At 40.7% G+C, this 18949-nt stretch overlaps 1 protein-coding gene across 1 annotated transcript in view; it reads left to right on the top strand.

Annotated features, from left to right (window-relative positions):
* ephb2b (eph receptor B2b) overlaps positions 1–18949 on the top strand; it is a 115324-nt gene that overhangs the window by 32559 nt on the left and 63816 nt on the right. The window contains exon 2 of the mRNA XM_035662726.1: positions 11843–11922. Coding sequence (XP_035518619.1) covers positions 11843–11922 — 80 coding nt within the window. The remainder of the gene's footprint in view (positions 1–11842; positions 11923–18949) is intronic.

Raw genomic sequence — 18949 nt, forward strand, 5'->3', positions numbered from 1 at the left:
ATTGATGAGTATGCTTGTAAAAGTGTTTTGATTTTGTTAAACAAGGACTCAAGTTAATTATTATAATTTAAAACGATTCATAAAATGGATCATTGTGTTCTTGTTGTAATTCAAGTTGTTGTCGCTTTTATGAAATGGTCGATGAGCTCATTTTGTCCCTGAAGACTTTACATTTCAAAAAGATACACTTTAGATGATTTAATTTGCTCTGGCTGGCCCTGATTCGAGGTTAAGAGTAACGCAGTGAGGACGGACACAGGTCATGGAAATGAGTCTGGCGGGTTTTTTGTTTCCTCATACAAACAGAGTCTGTAAGGCTGTCCTTCTTTGCTTAAGTCTCCTCCATCTTTGCTTTCTCTTTCCTCTTTTCTCTCCCCACTCTCATTCGGTTTCTGTCTTCCACTCATTCACAGCTGACCACCATGAAACCATTAGCTCTCTGTTTGTGCTCCACTGGTATCCAATATCTCCCAGTTTATGTTAGTTTGACTAACAGAAGGTCCTTAAGGTGCCTTAATGGTTTGCCAACACAATTTCCATTGTGCCGTGCAGTGGGTGATTAAGAGGATGTTGATTGCAGGGGCTTTAGGGGTGCCTGTACTGTAAGCGATATTTGGGTTATTCCAAGGCCTGTTGTCGCTGTGTGTCTGTGTGATTGGATGCAGTAATGGTCCCAGTAGTGCAGCAGACAGGCGTGTAGCTGAGGTACCGCCTTCCACTGCCTTCCATTCTGTGCTTTATAGACCTCCAGGGGGTCACGACCCCCCCCCATAACTCTTCCACTGGCAGAGAGGGAGAGGAGCTAGCTCACAGGCCTGGAATCCACCAATGTGCCTTTACCTCCCGTGTGATCCCTCCCCCTAGTTCTTCTGTGAAATCTGTGGTCCCCAGCAGGAGAGGCACGGTGGGGACTGACAGTGGCGGTGATAGTTAAACAGTCACGGCTGTTAGGAGGTACACTCGCCTCCTCCTCGGGTCAGGGAGTATAAGGGACTAGGGCTGAAAATGGGGCGTCTTGTCAGCGTAATAAAGCAATGTCAGGGGTGGCCGGGAGGAAACAACTCGTATGAGTCGGAGTGAAGATGGGATGAAAGAGGTGAAAGGAAGTGGGGAGTGAAGAAGGAAAAAGGACGGATAAAACAAGAGAGACACAACAGAGGAGGCAGGTGAGGGAGAAAAGAGAAGGAGAGATAAATTGGGAAAAGTGGAGGGCAGACACAGTGTCTATGCTATACTGCTAAGTGAGAATAAATCATTACTCCTCTTTTACCATTCCTACATGACTGCAGGCATTGTAAAACACACATAAAGACACCCATTAATACACATTATTACACCCTCACATCTAGCCTTCCCTCTTTCAAATGATAATACCGTATCATTCGTAACGGCAGTATTTTATTGCAAGTTGCTCAACCGCACAGCATCTTCCCTTTGCCTCATCCAGCTCCCAGCTTTTTAATGTGCATACATAATTTAGGGCCTCTTGTCTTAAGTATTATTCTGCCCCTAACATCATGCAGTGGAGAAGTGAGAAAATATGTTGGCTAAGTACATCACGCCATTGATTAACTAGCAGGAGGTCTGGGAGGTGGAAGGGCTGGTGTGTGTGTGTGTGTGTGTGTGTGTGTGTTTGTGTGTGTGGTGAGGAGAGGAGGGTTGGGGGTTGCCATATCTGCTCAGACAGAGAAACAACTTTGATCCGATGACTTTCTTGGCAGACAGGCGGCATTGACTGGCGAGAGATCAACTCCCCTAGTTTAACCCCGTGATGCTCTCATGCATCAATAACGCTGTTCATATTCCTCTGCATGACACATAGGCGGGATGTGTTGTACCTGGAAACAGAACAAAAACTACAACAGAAACTAGTAATTAGTTCCCTGCTTCTAGGCGGTATGGCTGAATGACTCATTTGAATTATTCAGGGATGTCAGTTTCTTAACTCAGAGTTCAGTTGATTTGTTTGTTGATTCCAAGGTGTCTTTTTGTGGAGGCAACATATTTAACTGAACGGAATTCATTAAATTTTATTTTTCTTTGCTCAGCTGTAGTTAATACTTGCCACGGATGTGCTTGAACACATATGGAATTCTTAATGGTTGCATGCCAACTTTTGATTTTTATCCCAGTCACCGTAATAAAATGACATATGACTGCACATGCTGGTTTTTTTAGTGTATGTAGAGTAAAAACAAACAAAAAGATGAGTATGTGGCATATTTTTCCACATTTTCATGCATATTCTATGAAGATGATCATATTTTTTTAGCAACATTGATCTGGCTGAAAAATTGCAACAGTTCTAATTTTCACAATCTTAAAAAAGTAAAAGACATGCTTTAAATCTTGCTCTGACTGTGGCACTGATGCAGCTGCTATTCCCACAACGTATTATGCACTGTAAATTATTCAGCCATTTATTCTCAGGACCAAAACAAAATTAAATACCATATTGTATTTCTTATTTTCTCTTCCTGGAAAAGCACTATAGTGACTGCGACAGTTGCCAGTTACTATAGTTACAGAAATCTGTTTGGTTCCCGATAATGCCACGTACACAAAGACACACAGTTAAAAGTAAATGCACTTCATAACTGTCCACCAGTACACAGATGTGTGTATGAATAGCGATGCGTCATAATGTGGTTTTGGAGCAAGATCAACAAGCAACTTTAGTCTTTGTTCATTCAATAGAATACAGTACATGTGCTATCAAAACAGAGGCACGAGAAACCTGATGTATTACTGAAGCTAATTAAAAGTGTTGCGTGTTTCCTGACTGCATCAGTGTAGTTGCTGTAAATTCTATTACAGCTTGATTTCCAAAAGTTGATTATTTCCCAACAAAATATCTTCACAAGTACAGCGAGGGTTCCTTGCTTGCTTCCTTGATTGCTTGTAATCATAACTTAGCCTGAGACAAATACACACAGCTTTGCAGCAAAGAACAGCTACTCATTTATTTAAATTTCGTGAAACATTTACAGCTCCAGATGAGTCACATTTATCATTAAACACAATGAAGATCTTTTCACTGTTTCTCCGCGAGTGCTTGACCCAGAAACCAGATCCCAGGCAAAACAAGAAAGTGTGGCATGTAAGGTGCTTTTGAGACAGATTTGTTTGATATATGATGACATGCAAAACTAATTTGTCAAGCACATGCTGCGGTCTTCACTTGTCATTTGCAGCAGTGGGGTGTTGCTAAATCTTTGAGCAGTCTTGATATGTCTCAAAAAGAGCAACTGAAATTCAGCCCTTTAAAGGGCTTAAATACAGCTACATTTCTAAGACTGGTTCAAAAGTGCAGAGACCTTCAAAAGTGTCTTCTCAGTGTGCTGCTTTATCAGTTGGTGTGTATTTTTTGTAAAGGTTGCTGGCTATCTTTTATTTGATGCATTACAGTTTAGAGACTTTGAATTAGTAATGGGAAGAGAATATTCCTCTGTAATTAACATAATAAGGGAACTTGAAACGGCTATCTTGCACATTTTCTTTCCCTGAATATTCTTGGTCAGATAGCTGTGGGGCATTGCAGGGTGCTGTAGAATATTGTTTCTTTTCATCTGAATGTTTCTACATTACAGTCCAGCTTGTGCAGTATATTGGTTCACTGATTTGTTGGGACATATTGGGCCTCATAAACGTCTCTGTGAAGGCTGGCTGTTACTATCCGTACTGCATATTTCATCATAACCTTTCTACATTCACAATTCACTGTTTACAAGACCCTTTATACGAAAACAATCCCTGTGCATTTGGGGTCTTGTGGTCAAGGATATCTCCAGTTATAATATTTATGATTTGCTTTTTGAAAACAACAAAACCACATTAACAAACATACTTCGTAGGGTTACATTTCTTTCCCACTGTTTGAGGTCTCGGACTCAAAATAAGCCTATATGTCAAAATCTACTGTCCAGAACAGTAAGCTACACACAGCCTTTCCCCATACATTTAAAAGTATGGCCCTTGTTGTCATTAGTGAACAGATAGGGATTCACTGTCTGACTTTAACGCTGATGGACACATTGTTCATTGATGTTTTTTATTGTCCGAGCGCCGCAGCTCTGTCAGGGACCTCGCAGGTCAACAGTGCAGCCTTATCACCAAACTTCAAATGACAAGAACCCAGGGCCTCTGCACAGGAATTTACAGCAGGTTTTAAAGGATCTTTCAGAGGATGAAAGGCTCTTTAAAAGGATGTAGAATAGACCATAAACTAGATTTGTTTGTCAGACTTTTAATGACTTGACTTGGCACACATTATGTAGAAGGATGTAGTTTGACTAGATATCAAATAGAGGGTGAATCCTTTTATCAGCCAAACAAGGACAGGCCGTCACAATAAAAAGAGGTACTTATCTTTCACACACATTTGCATAGACAATAATATGTGCACAGCACACAAACACACATACCTATACATACGGTTCCTTGTCGAACTCTTGGGGTGCTGAAAAACAGCAGGGTGGTACCTATCAGTCTCCACTTAATTAATCTCCAAAGTGTTCCTCTTGCATTATATCGCCTTCACATTTTTCAGTTGGCATCAACCCACAATTTGCTAGAGCTGCCAATCAAAACTGTTGGCAAGGAGATAGCTGCTCCCTTGATTTCCACAGACATCATCTCATGTAGGACAAATTAGGAGGGGAAATGGGTCCCTTTGCTCCCACGGTTCCAGTTGAGTATATTTTTAAGCTGGGGGGAACATCTTGTCTTTTGGGCTAATACAAGCGTATCATGGTCCTACTGCTCCTACAGGGCCTGTAGCTGTGTTATTACCGGCACAGCCTAATCAAGGATCAGGGAGAGAGGGAGAAAGAGACTAAGAAATCGAGAAATGCAGCAGAGAGAGAGAGAGAGAGAGACAGAAAAAAAATCCTCATGTGAAGCCGAGGACCACACATCCGTGAAATAAAGGATTCCTCAATGTTCTTGCGTGAGCTGTGTACATTTTTTAATCATCCATTTTTAACTAATGGCTTGTAGGCAAGGCGTGGGAGGCTTGCGATGATTACTTCCATCAAGTCAATTAGAAGTGGTATCTGAAAAGCTGTCACTTTGATGAAAAGTGATTTGTACACCCCTGTCTAACTTTGCTGCAGGTATTTCCACCGCACTCGTAGATGAACATCACAGTGCTCATACAGCACTTAAAATGATTGGATGGCTACATGAATGTCACTTGTGCGCCCTCTTTTTGAATCATACGCATGTTCTCTTCAGCTGCTGCTTATAAAAATGTGGGACCCACTTTTACAGAATTTTCCACGGCAGAATTTAAAATGTACTGATCTGTTAAACAGGTCTTGGTGGGTTGTCAGGGATTTGGGAAATATGGAAAGTGTACTTATAAATCCTCTGGTCTGTGTTATTGGCCAGGTTTCTTTCACACAGCTTATGATTGGCCAGGTGACGGTTCCCACTCACAATTTATTGCTTACATTGATGTCTCTCTGCCATGAAATATGGTGTCACTCAGAACTAACTACATTTTAATGGTGAAACTACACTAATGATACACCTACAGGTGCCGCTAATAGAAAAAACACATCTCGACATATGGAAAGAAAAGCTCTACTTTCAGATGATTGGCATGGCAATGGGGTGTTGCAATCACAGGTGAGATAAGACAGTGTTTCATATTCTGAAAAATATCTTGCAGCCATGAAATAGTGGATTGCTGAAAAAAAATTGTTCCTGCTAGCTCTTGTTTTAGTAGAGCCCACTGGTCACAAAAAGGTGATCTCTGTAGGTATTTTGTAAATCTAGATTTTCAGGATTTGTTATAAGACAACCCTGACACACTCTATATTCAAAAAGAATATGCTGTTGTGAATGCATGAATATTTAGTCCTTGAACATACTGTACTGTACAAAATGTACCTGTCAGTAATAGTATATTTTCAACTTTAATTGTCTCTGCAATTGAACATTTTAAAAATAGACAATATATGGTGAAATATGCAGCAACTAATTCAGTATTGAGTTATTTGTTTGGACAACTAATGAGATGACACTGTGTTCCATCATCAGAAAAATAAAAGAAATCCCTGAGATACACAGTTAAAGGCAGTTATAGCCAATTGAAGGACTTGACAGTTTGTTCAGTCATACATCAAGTTGTAGTTTTTGCTTCTCTTACATTTGCTTTAGGCTATTGCCCCTTGGCCTTGCTGACAAGTTAAGTTGCACTGACTGATAACACAGCTCGGCTGTGTAGGGATTACTGTCGTACATCCTGCTTGAGGCCCCTGGGAACGCCATGCTGTATCATTCTGTCAACAGTAAGCGCTCTGAGAGAGCTCTACTTTCTGTGCGTTTGTGTTTGTGTGTGTGGTACCATATTTCACACTTCCCCGTCCTCTGCCAAAATCAACTACCCAGCTTCCTCTCTCATCTTCCCTTGCCTTGGAAAGCACACCACTCTGCAGCCTTGATGAGGTGGGGCTGAACTTTGAGCCCTACCTCATCGCTCCCCAAAACACCTACATCATCATCCCAGCTCCAAACCTGCAGGACTCAGGACTCAACAGTAACCTCCACACCACATAAATCTCTCTGACAGAGTGATGTCTCACCAGTGACACACCGGGTAGCGCCCTGGATACCCAGGGCTGCGTGCCAGCCTGCCTTAGACTCTTGAAAATGAAGAAAAAAATCCATCCTTCTGGGGTTTGGGCCAGTGCCACATGGTCCACAAAGCCCCTGTTTCATTGTAAAAGTGGGATTAAGAATTCATTTAACACACAGGGATCTGCTGTTATGTGACAGTGGTGGGAGCTCTACTGTACCTTAATGGGCCCAGCTTGTGCTGACAGATAAGTTGAGCTGAGCTGCTTTGGACCAGGGACTCCATCCGCTTCTTCCTTCTAAATGAAACAGACTGTTATTCTTTCCAGCCGGCCATACAGTAGTCCTGTCCATCATTAAAGCTATGAATCATGTCTCTGCACTTGCACTGGCTCCCTCAGGGGTATATCATTGCCTTGCCCCTTAATCTGGGCAGATTTCCGTGCCGGGTCCACTATATAGGGTTCTGTTTTTAGCACAATGAACAGCTTGCTCATGTTACTCTGCAACTGTACTGCATACCACAATCTTCCCACATTTGCCATCAAATACTAAGGTTTCAGGTGAAATGCCAGTAAATGCACTTGCCCTTCAGCAGTGGTTAAACTGAACATTACCCAGCACGGCGTTTATAGGGAGAATGTTTAGCTGCTTTTTAGCCCTTTTAGCCGTCATTATCACAGCCATGGAAAGCGCCATATGCGGTTTATGTCGATGCAAAATTGAATGTTGAGGGATTTGTTCCATAGAGAGCAGAGGCTTCAGTTCTGCTGGTGAGAAAGATAAAAAGAAGTCATGCCTCTAAGCTGCTTCACGCTGTTTTGGAGGTCAATTGCTTCTTCAAAATACTCTCATTAAACTGTAGGACCTAAATATAGGCTAGTTTGTTGGAAAATTGGTATATTCTCTTTGATTCTGGTTTGAACCGCCATGTCAGAGTAATTTATATGCGGAGTTTTTCCTCAATACTGATGCAATAAGTTGCAAAGAAATTTGTCAAATTGGATTCCTCATGCTGAGAGAAGTCACCCATTTAACAATGTAGCATGTATCAGCTTGTATGTACTTAGACAGAAAAGACAAAAAAATAAAGCTGCACTTGTTGCATTCCCTGCCTGGAGAAAAGGTGTACGAGTTGGAAGATGTAGTTGAGAGATTAGCCACAGCAGTTGAGAAAATTTCCATCCATCACTCAGACTGCAGAAATCTGTCTGTTTGCTCTAACTAATTGGCCATCCATCTGTCAAAACCCGGTTTCAATACCCTTTGGACAAAGTCTGGATGGTCAGTCATCATCGTAAACCAACTGCAAATGTTGAGAAACAGGCTGACAGGACAAATAAATAATATATCCAGGAGCAAACAGTGCCTTGTGCAGAGAATGTAAAAGGATGAATACATTTTAAATGCAGCATACACAGCATGTTAATATTAAGTAGAGATTCTCTCTCAATATGTTGTGATGCTTTCATTTATTAATTCAGCAACACAATGGCTTGTAGATAACTTTCAGTCCGAAGTCTTTGTGTGTGTCTGTGTAAAATGCTTATTTTCTAACTCGCTGTGGTTGTTTGAGCCGAAATGTCTTTTCTGTGAACAGCTCTTCTCTGTATCCCTCATTGAAAATGCTGTTGCTTTCTTTAGAAAGCTGAGATGCAGCATTGACCCCTCTTAGAGAAGAAGAGTGTTGTTGTAATACCACAGCCCCCCTTCTCTCCCCCCTTCTGTCACTTCAGACAGCCTCTCACTGGAGAGCTCTCTCTCAGATCAGCACTAAACTCTCTCCTTAGTCTCAGGAAGTGTTGGAGGAAGCACTCTCAGCCTAGTAGGCTTTTCTTAGACTCCTAGGTCTCATTGCATATTCATAGCCCCCTCCACAGTAGAGGGTATCAAGTTTAAAAGGAGAACAAAAAAAAAGACAGCCAAGCTTTAATTATTTACTGTGATATTGTTAATATTCTCTGATTTTAGAAAATACATTAAGGTTTGGTCATTAATGTTTCATATTTAAAACATTTTTTTTGTTCATGTAGACAGTGAAGCAGAGCTGCCTGCGTGGAGGCCATTTTCCCATGAGCTCAAACAGTTAAAACATTTTTATGCATCACTCTCCATTGCTACACAAATGATGCAGAGACACTTACCGCTGTAAGTGGAAATTGAGAGGCTGGAAATTGTCATCAGATCTTAGAGCACCGGATGTGTCCTTATGAACAACACTTTCTAGTGTTGGGCAAATTCATTACGCAAACAAACCGGGTTACACAGCTTTATATCAAGCATGAGCAAACTGCAAGCACCAAAATATTTTCTTAATGAATCGTGGAGAAAAATTCAGAGTAATCCTTTTCAGTTTTATACTGTAAAATGCAGTTGGTTACAAAATGAAGCAATTACCAAAGCTGCAGTAACAACGCTGCCATTTGTTGAGCGCAGCTCAACTTAGAAAGTAATTCGAAAATGAACAGAAGGATGGGGAGAAATGGCAAGTTTCTGATTATGCAACTCTTAGTAAACTGTAAATTATCAGTTTTTTGCATTATTAAAATCTGTGGGTTTTTTTATTAATAAAAATAGCACCTAAAACAAAAACAAACAGAATTTGCAGGTCGAGTGCTTTCACATGCAGCAAGTCCAGCTTCAGTTGCTCTTGAAGTTGCAAAAACTGGTCACAGAAAACAAAATGTACTCTTCACACTCTTCGTCAGAGCAAGGAGAAAACTTACTTACTTCTTTTAACATACTTCTTTTATTCTGGTATAATGGTTTAAAATGGTTTGAACCGCACAGGGTCTTCCTTAGGGCATAAACAATAGACAAATACAGATTGATTACATCTGGTACTCCATATCAACATATGGCGTATTGTCTATTGTACACGGTACAGTGTATTGCCGATTGTGACAAAACCCACAAACACACGATGTTGCCTGTGGGACAGTGTGCCTTTACACTCAAATCTTTCTCATTTGACATCACTGCCAGTCCCGATAGTGGAAAAATTCAAATGCTTACTTTGTAAACAAGTGACCACAAGAAAAAACAAAAATAAGAGATGCCTTCGGTTGGATTCAGACGAGAGCCTCTGCAACCTGTCCTCCTCCTGATTAATAGCCAACGTGTCTTGCTGAGCAGCATGCTCTGCCACGGCTGGGGGTTCAGACTGTGAACGAGGAAGTGGCTGACAGTGGTGAGCTATGTGCTGCTCTGCTCTACGGGAGGTAATGAATTGGTGTGGCTGCCAGGACTGAAGTGTAGACAGCAGGAGGAAGAAAAGTGATCAGTCTTTCAGGGTGAGGTACTACTTGTCCAGCATGCGGTCCGCTGATAGCAGGAAAGACAGAGCATGAAAGAGAAGGGAAAAGAGGGAGGAAGGTCTTTGTAAGAGAAGAAAGAGAATGAGTTTAGAACAGGACAAACTTAAGAGAAAGTATATAGAAAAAGGCAGAAAAGGAGAAAGAAAAAGATGGGTGAGAGGTGGGGTGTCACCCAGTCTGTTAACATTCTTGCAGAAATTCACTCCCTGTTCCCCCACAACACTCCTTAAACCACCACAGAGGGGGTTCATTATTCTCACTTTACTCCTCCACTAATTATCGTTATCATTATGGAGGATAATTACCATTTCACTGCCTAACACCCATGTAGGCTGCTCTGCTCTGAGTCACACACAAGGTTATCAATAGCTGCTCAATTGCAGTCTCATCTGCCTAATTATACGATTTGGGCTTTGTGATAACTGAATAGGATGTGAAATCTAGTATTATGCCTTGTGAGTACTGGTGAGACGCTGAAAGTCAGCAGAAGGCCCTGAAATACACCGATGTGTGTGGAGCCTGTTAATTAAAAGCTGTGGCTTTTGCTGGAATATAAATCAGAGGAAATCCAGGGTTATGAAACAACTGAAAGTCTCTAAAATATCCTGCAAGCTGGCTGAGAGCTGCATACGCAGTTAAACAGAATCCTCTGAGATCTAACTTCAGATCCTCTATCTTTGGTTTCCTTCACTCATTATCCGTAATACATTTCACAAAGAACTTTTACATGTTATCTGATTTCATGAATTTCTTCACTAGGATCTACTTTCAGTTAACCCACACTATTAGCGCCAATTCAATCAGTTCATAGCACAGTATTAATGAAGAGCCGCAGCAGCATGCAATTGTTCAACAGACCTCTATTACAGTCGCTGGCTGTGACTTATGCTAAGCTTAGTAGCTGTGTTTGTCGAGGGGGTCTCTAAATCCCTCTGTGGCATTTTGGAGTTGCAGCTGACGCCTTGAACCTGGTGAATGCTCTCTCCATCTGCTGCAGCTCAACTGACACAGCCTGTCCAATCAGCAGGCGCAATTAATTAGACTTCCCCTCTTTTACCTACGGAGAGAAGCAGAGATGAAGTCCGGAATGGATAAGGGGGCATGAGGGCATGGGTTCAGAGGGTAAGAAGAGGGAAGAAGGTGACACTGTGAATGGTTCAGTAAGCATATGACAGACAGTTGGGTCAGGCTGGTGGAATGTGTGCCACAGAGGACCTCATGACAGACGGGAGGCACTTTTCCTTTGACCCCAATTACCAGAGGTGTTTCTTTCCACCAGCTAATCCATGGCATATAGGGTGGCCCCTCCTCTGTACTGTGGAGATTTACTTTTCCATCCTGTTGTTTCCCCTACAAGTTATATGGGTTATAGCATAGTTCTGTTGACCAAGATGTGACTGACCTCCTGTTAAACCACTAGCTATCAAACTAGCAATGTTTTTGAATAATTGTTTAGGCTATAAAATGTCACAAAATAGTGAAAAGTTTCCTCTGAAATTTCCCAAAGCTCAAGGTGACATCTTAAATTTACTACCAGAAAAACACAAATGTAATTTTTAAAAACTTTTTCTCAGTGGAGAAGCTTGAACCAGCATTTTTGCTCCGTAAATAACAATAAATTCATTATCAGAATTGTTCATCTGCTAATCCACTAGTTTATTAATTGACTAACTCTCTAGATCACTATAATGTCGATAATTACATCCATATGTTTTTGTTTGTGAGTTTATTGCTGAATTATCTCTTGGTTACACAAAATGTGAAGATGTTATTTGGGAATTTTCAGTGGACATAACACTATTTCCTGACATTTTATAGAGTAAATTCATATTCTGCCTCTCAAAATGTTTGTATTACTCAAGTGGTTTCCATTCAACCGCAGCAATGTTTTCATGTTGTCAGGAGATTATCTGACCACTGTCTCTCCTTACTTCTTTTCACAGAGACACTTATGGACTCCACTACAGCCACAGCGGAACTCGGCTGGACGGTCTACCCCATGTCAGGGTCGAGTGACAATAGCGTAAGTGACATGCTCTACTTTTGCTATAATCTGCTTCTGATAATGACGATTTAATTGAATTATTATTAAAGTAATAATATAATTGCAAGTAATTTTAGGGCCTTTGTTTATTGTGACATAGATGAGGTGTGTGGTGGCCCTCTCTTTTGTCCAATGTAAAAGTGCAGCTAATGTGTAAATTTGCTCAGTCCCCGGTTTTTTTGGCTTTGTTTTGGTTTCTCACTCTAAGGTCAAGGAGCAAAAAATGAGCCAGCCTGGAGATAAATCACTTCCCCCTAAGAAAATCCAACTCCAAAGTTAGATTAGAGATTAGATAATGTGATCTCCACATTGGGAGATGTTTAAATAAGAAAACACTTTGTTTGAAGAGCAGAAATTTTTTTTTTTAACTTTTGGATATCACCATTGTACCACAAAGAAAAGGAAATTTTTACCATATTCACTGGCCCCATTTTCCTTTTGGTTATTCTTCCATACATTATCTGGGTTTTAACATGGGTTTAACCTTACCTGAACTTTCTGGTTCACGACAAACACAGCAAGAATGTACAATCATAAAGTTAAAGCTAAATATGCCAGGCTAGAAGCTATGTGTTACATTGGCCCTGTTGGTGTTTGATGCACAGTATTTCCACATGGTTTGCCAGGGCATTGGTTCCTCCTAACCACATGCAAGCCAGGCCCACTTAAAGCCAGCCAAAACCGAGTCTCAGTCTCCTTCACTTCTTTCCTCACCACAAGCTTTAGACTTCTTAGAATGAGTCCAAAAGAGAGAAAAAATGTTGTAGACTTATTTGCTGGTGCATTTCAAAAAACCACTGCAGATTTTATTCAATTATTTATGCTTCTGTGGTTTGTATTAAAGATGGTTTGAATTATACTCTATCATGCTGTGTCTTTTGCACTAAAAAAGAAGCAAGAAATGGCAGCATAGAGAGCTGGCCTTCAACAGTTCCATGATACAACTTCAAAGTTGTTCAGCAATAATTTAGGACAACTTCATCTCTCCCAACCTGAGGGCAAGTTGTCTCCTTCTTGGTAATTCCAAAAATCAGTACCAAAGCAAAAAAACAGAAAAACGAGTGGTTTCCTTTTCTCTCACCGGCTCTGGATCCAATCTGCACAGAGACAGTTTACGCACACATACCGACTCCAAAGACAGTTTACATCACATCTTCCTTTCATCTCTGCAAAATGTTGGATTAAGCAAAACATTTAATAATACGATCTAATACTAAGTAGAAACTTCAGACTGAAAAGTTGAATACTAAGGTTACTGTTGCAAACTATGTGCGGTGAAAATGCCCACTCTGGCCAAAGTGAGTTGAAATTAAGGTTTCAACGTCAAACTAAAGACCTCTAAGCTCTTCAAGAATCATCTTTTTTCCAGTAAGATGTGGTGTACCGCCCGATTCTGTGATAGCTTTCTCTTCCAAATCAAATATCTTCACTTTTAAGAGTTATCTATGAGGACTTTTGAATGTGTGTTCTTATTTCTTTCTTTTTTCAACTTGAGATAATTCCATGCTCCTTTCTGAAAACCTCCAAATGCACTTACGATATATATCCCTCTGTTGGAGTGCAATGAAATGCGAACAAGTTCCTAAGCCCCTGGATTTAGTCAGGTATAGGTTGGCCTTATCAGCGTGGGCACTGAAGTTTTAAGATGATACGGCGGAGCTTGTCAAAAGCACAGTCCACTGGAAAGCGAAGAGTGAGAGCGATGGAGATAGCATGTCCCTTATGGCCCAGGGCAACAGGTGTGGAAACAGAGCTTGCGCTCCTACTCAGTATAACAGCAAGAGGTGCTTTACAGAAGCTATTGTCTTACACACATATATGCATGGCTTCATGGGCTTAGCTGGTGGATCAGTAACATCCAGCAGAGTGCCGCACCAGCAGTTGGCTTTCACTACTCTGTATAGCTTCATGAAATATATCCTAACTTGACATGTGATACTTTGCGACACAATGGAAACGCAAACAAGCAACAGTGTGATATTAAGTCAGAAATGTTATGGCAGTTGGTGTTATTCCACTTTTATTTTACAGCATATTTGAATATTGCCTATCAAATTATTATTATAAGAAACTTATTCAAGTTTTCAAGTTATAAAACCAACTTCCTACAGCAGTTTGTGGAAGTGATTTGTGTAAAACAATATTACACTTCAGCTTCCGTAAATCAAGTTTTATAAGCCTCTCTTTGTATAGCCAAGCAATTCTTCCTTTTAATTATGTAGAATGACAGCCAGACTTATGTTATGTCCCTGAGCCAGATGAGCAAGACATCTTCATTATGCTTGATAGCAATGCCGAAAACAAAGACAACCAATGTAATATTTACCAAACCAGAATTTATCCCGGGGCAGTTTAGGAAGTTTACTGTCTTCTGACTAACAGTGTGAGATTCTGGCAATAAAACACACACATCACATGCCTCTCTCCACCCACACAGGGGAACTGTTGCTGTCAGTATAGTTGGCCTATAATGTAGATGTGTGTCTCTGGGCAACTTTGTGAAGACTTAACCCCAAGTGCTCACAGAGCACACAAAAATGATATAACAATATTAATGCTTATCTGCACATCACAACAAGTTTGCATTTCTGTAACTGACCAACAAAACACAGTTTTCCATTTACTACTACTAATGCCATGCACATGGCTTCTTATACAAACTCAACATTTGCAAAGAAGCTTGTGTAGCTCCTTTAACATTACTCAGAGACCCATTGAGAATCTTCTATGTGACATGGAGCTAATGTATAGCCGGCTAGCAGAGCAGGGTTAAGTGGTCAATGTTTTTCTCTCAAGTGGAGCTGAGAGACGTGTGAACATCAGGTCAGACCTCCTGACCTGCTCTCTCCTGCGCTGAAGTACCGACAACAGTAGCCATTTAGAAACAGACTTATGGCCGCAGGGAGCACATAGAGCTACTGTGGAAGAAAAACTGAGGTCTCCTGCATAGGCGGAGAACATAATGAGGTGGTGTGTGTGGGTTAGGTTATCATTACGGATGTGTCATAATGTGCTGTACTAGGATATATCTAGTGTCACTTGGGGACACACCACACAAGAAAGTTTTGCAGGAAAGGCAATATGCAAGAGGATATTGCAAAGGGTTTTGAAACAAATCGGTTGGTTGTGATTGATCAAATATGCTGCATATTGTCTTAGAATTCCTTTGGAATAAGATTGAGGTTGTTTACGTATAATTGTGGGCATGTGTGGCAGGCCAGCATACTTCTTTTCACATAGGCTTTCTTTTTCTTTACCAGTAATTTGTTGAACATATTTCATTGTATTGGACTCATTGGGATTTAAAGTGACCACTAATTTGTGACTGTGATTCACAATTAAAGTCTGTGAAATTATATTTTAAGAATTAAGCAAAGAAATATGCAAACACAATCCACATGTGACATTGAATAGGGTTAAAGATGGAATTGTTCTTTTAGTTTCACATGTTGTGCATTAGTAGTGGACAGTGGTAATTGGAGCTGACTGCAACAGACAGTTCTACTTAAGTCTGTGTGTGTGTGTGTGTGAGTCTCTCCTTTCTATGAAGCCTGGTCTCCTGCAGGATTTGGCTCCCATGGCCCCTCTCGTAGTAATTGAATGCAGAGAGTGGGTGTCATTTGTCCTCTGTCCCTTCAGGGAAGGCACTCTTGCTCTGACAGATTTCCCACAACTGCAAATGGGGCAACTGTGCCTTGAGAGTTTTCTGCAGGGTCTCTCTCCCTGCTTTTGTGTGAATAATTTATTTACTTCTGTCAGTGATAGAGCGGTGATAAGTGATGTGGCTCTGGCTCGTGAAGCTAGTTCAGGTTAATTCAAACACTGTAATGACAAGACGTGATAAATACACAGTTCATGTTATGTCAAAACAATGAAACCGTTAAATCTCTAAATGTTCTGACAGTGCGTTCACACTTGACTGATGTGTCATTCTTTTTTGATCAATTGTGGGATAAAGAAACAGGCCGACTGTAGTTGTGTTTTGCAGCGGTAGCTAAAAGACTTATGTATATATACATGTTGTGTTTATTTCTGCTTTGTCTTTGCCTATCATAAAGTAACCAAGTCTGGATTAGTAAAAAGGCAGTAATAGAATATAAAAGCTATATAATAACCTCTTAAATTACAGTTGACCTCAATGATAGATGCAGTAATGGATGCAGTCATTTGTTTTGGGGTGATTCTTCCTTTAGTTTTCCAAACAAGAGTTTTACAGTCATTTAAACGGATATGACTGTAACAACCGTCAACAACTCTTCCATTTCTATTTGCCAGACAGATCAATTTATCAAAAATTTGGCTGAGTGTTGACGACCACTGGCCACGAAGAGTGTAGTTGTGGTCGACTCTTTTGCAGCCAGTAAACTTGTTGACCGTCTGCACATTGGCAAAGTCTTTCTGGTTGCGCAGATGTACAGGAAATGGAGAATTCTGACAACTTGATTGTGTTGCTTGCAGTATGAATGCATTGTAAGAGCATAGTAGTCCCAACAGAGCAATATAACAACTGACAAATCAAAAGCCACGTGTCTGTTTGTCTGACTCTTGACTAGATGCTTGGCTCACTGACGTTGAATGTGGATATCCTTCAATAAAAGGCCAATCTCAAGGTTTCTTCCCCTGTTTTAAATGAGGATTTTGTTTGAGTTGTTCATTGTTTTTATCTTGGATTACCAGTTTTTTTGATTTTATCTTTTGAGTCAATAGAGCTGTTGTCAATCACCTTAATGCAGTACATGTAATTAAGGTCTGTATACAAATGCATGACTTATGTGTTCTTGAGCACTGAACACAGAGCCTTTGTGTGCTCACCTAGTGTAAACCAATTTGGATTAAAATGTCAGTTAAATGGAATAAGAGAGTGAACAGTAGCTCCTGAATAATGTGTGCTTACAGAGGAGTTTGGTAATTAGTTGCTACAAAGAGGTCCAAGGAGGACTTTCATTTCGACTGGTGATTGAGGCAAAAAGCTGTCTTTGGTGAATTGCCTCAGTTGGAGAGGCAACTCTAGTCTATAATTCAGCCTTGACAGTGTGTTACGCTTGACTTTACAGATGAAGCAGAGTTCTACTGTCACAGAGACGTATGGATTGCAGGTCAGCTGAACTTTTCTGTTTCTCTCCTGGAGTGGCAGAGGAGTTATTGATTCTGAAGCTCATTCTCAGTGAGCGTCACTGAACTGTAACACCTCGTATAACACCAGAGGAAGAGAGGAGCAGCTGAAATATAGTAGTTTCTACTAGCCCAGCTATAGTCTAACCACCACAATCTATATTCACTTCAGACAGGTTTGCAGGGCATTTGTCTCTCAGTACTACTGCGCTCTAGCATAATATAAATTACAGGCACAGTGGACCAAAGGCTGGTGTGGGAAAGTAGTTTTATTAACAAAGCAGAGATTGCCTGACAACAGTTGGAACAGTTGCAAATCAGTTTAACTGGCAGGATGATAAAGGTGAAGGAATTTGTTTTGGGTACAAAGGCGGTGTGGACACATGACTGCTTAATCTAAATCTAACGTGCATGATCTAAACAGTAGATGTGCACTGTAACAACTGACTTTTTGGCAGTAGCACTAAAACTGTCATGTTTGCTAATATAGTTATAAAGGCTCTGTTGAGAGTCACATACTTCTGGCATCAAATATCATATGCAGGTGCATATCAAGTATTTGTTTCAGTTTGCTCGTAATAATGGATAGGTAACACCCAGCAGGGTAAACCAAACTTTGAAAATGACTTGACAACTCTATTCAAGCCAGCATTATTGGACTCAGGACGCCAACAAGAGCAATTAAAACATAAAACAGTGTCTTTTTGTTTGGAGCCAGTCACACGTTCAGTTTCACATCATTGATTTTTTTTATTGGAAGAGGATGTTTGTGTGTTTTTTTCACAGAGGAAGGAAGGCCATCTAGTGTGCTACGAAAAAGCCTTGCTATTTACCTTACAGTCTTAAGTCTAATAACAAAAATATGTATATAAAAATATACCCAAAATATTTCACAAATGCAAATTAGCTCTTGATAATATTTGATGTGCCTTTGGTTGTTTGGAAAATGCCTTTGATCATTCCGGTCTTAAACATCTATTTTTTTTTTTTGGTTATGTTTTATTATGTTGTTTATGTTATACTAATGCACTAATGCACTCAGCCCTTTGGCTGTGGATTTCCACACTCCGAGAACAAGAAAAACAACATTTTGCTAAATGTAACAGGATCTCGGTAAAATAAGCTGGAGTTTTTGTTTCCATCATCATCTGAGAGCAGTTCATTCCCTCTAACTAATCTATCGTGACATCCACCACCAGGGTTACCTCCACTTTCTGTACTTAAAACACATGACCACCCTTTTACAGCACTCTGTGTAAAGAGCCAGGGGAAAGAGCTGTGAAAATGAAGACGTTTCTTCTAATTTCACACTCTGCGCTTGATCGTTAGGCTCTTATTATGCCCCATTTGCTTCCCTCCACTGACTGTGATGAAAGCGGGGCAAAGAGGCCATGACAGGACAAAAAGGGGCCCTCCATCAAAACACATTTTGTTTGGGGTCTTTTTTAGCCTGGCTCAACCCTTCCCCCCACATCACTGCCAACACTTTCCCCTGCAGTTTCCCCTGTCTGCATCCCTCATTAGCAGCAACCCCCACCTGTCTCCACATTCATTTTTTTAAACTGCGATTGTCCAACGCTCTGTGCTCAGTAGAAGCGGACTGTCCGTTCTCGTTTAATTGGCCCACAGCCTCCCCACTGCTCCTCAACAAGTGGGAAGGTCAATGGCTGCTCATGACCTGCGATGATGATGTCTGCCAGTTCGGGCCAAAAGACAGATTTATCCTTCAGCCATACCCCCAACAACCTGTAGCTTGTATAATTGTGTAATAATTGATTCATTTGTGTGGTTTTATAGCTAGACAATAAATCAGACCACATTTCATCACTTTGGAGTGATGGTGCATTCACATGTAGTCTGGTATTCTTTAAATTTACATAGCTAAATTGGCAAT

The sequence above is a fragment of the Morone saxatilis genome, unplaced genomic scaffold (assembly GCF_004916995.1).
Source record: "Morone saxatilis isolate NCDOM2014 unplaced genomic scaffold, NCSU_SB_2.0 Contig18, whole genome shotgun sequence".
Taxonomy (NCBI): domain Eukaryota; kingdom Metazoa; phylum Chordata; class Actinopteri; family Moronidae; genus Morone; species Morone saxatilis.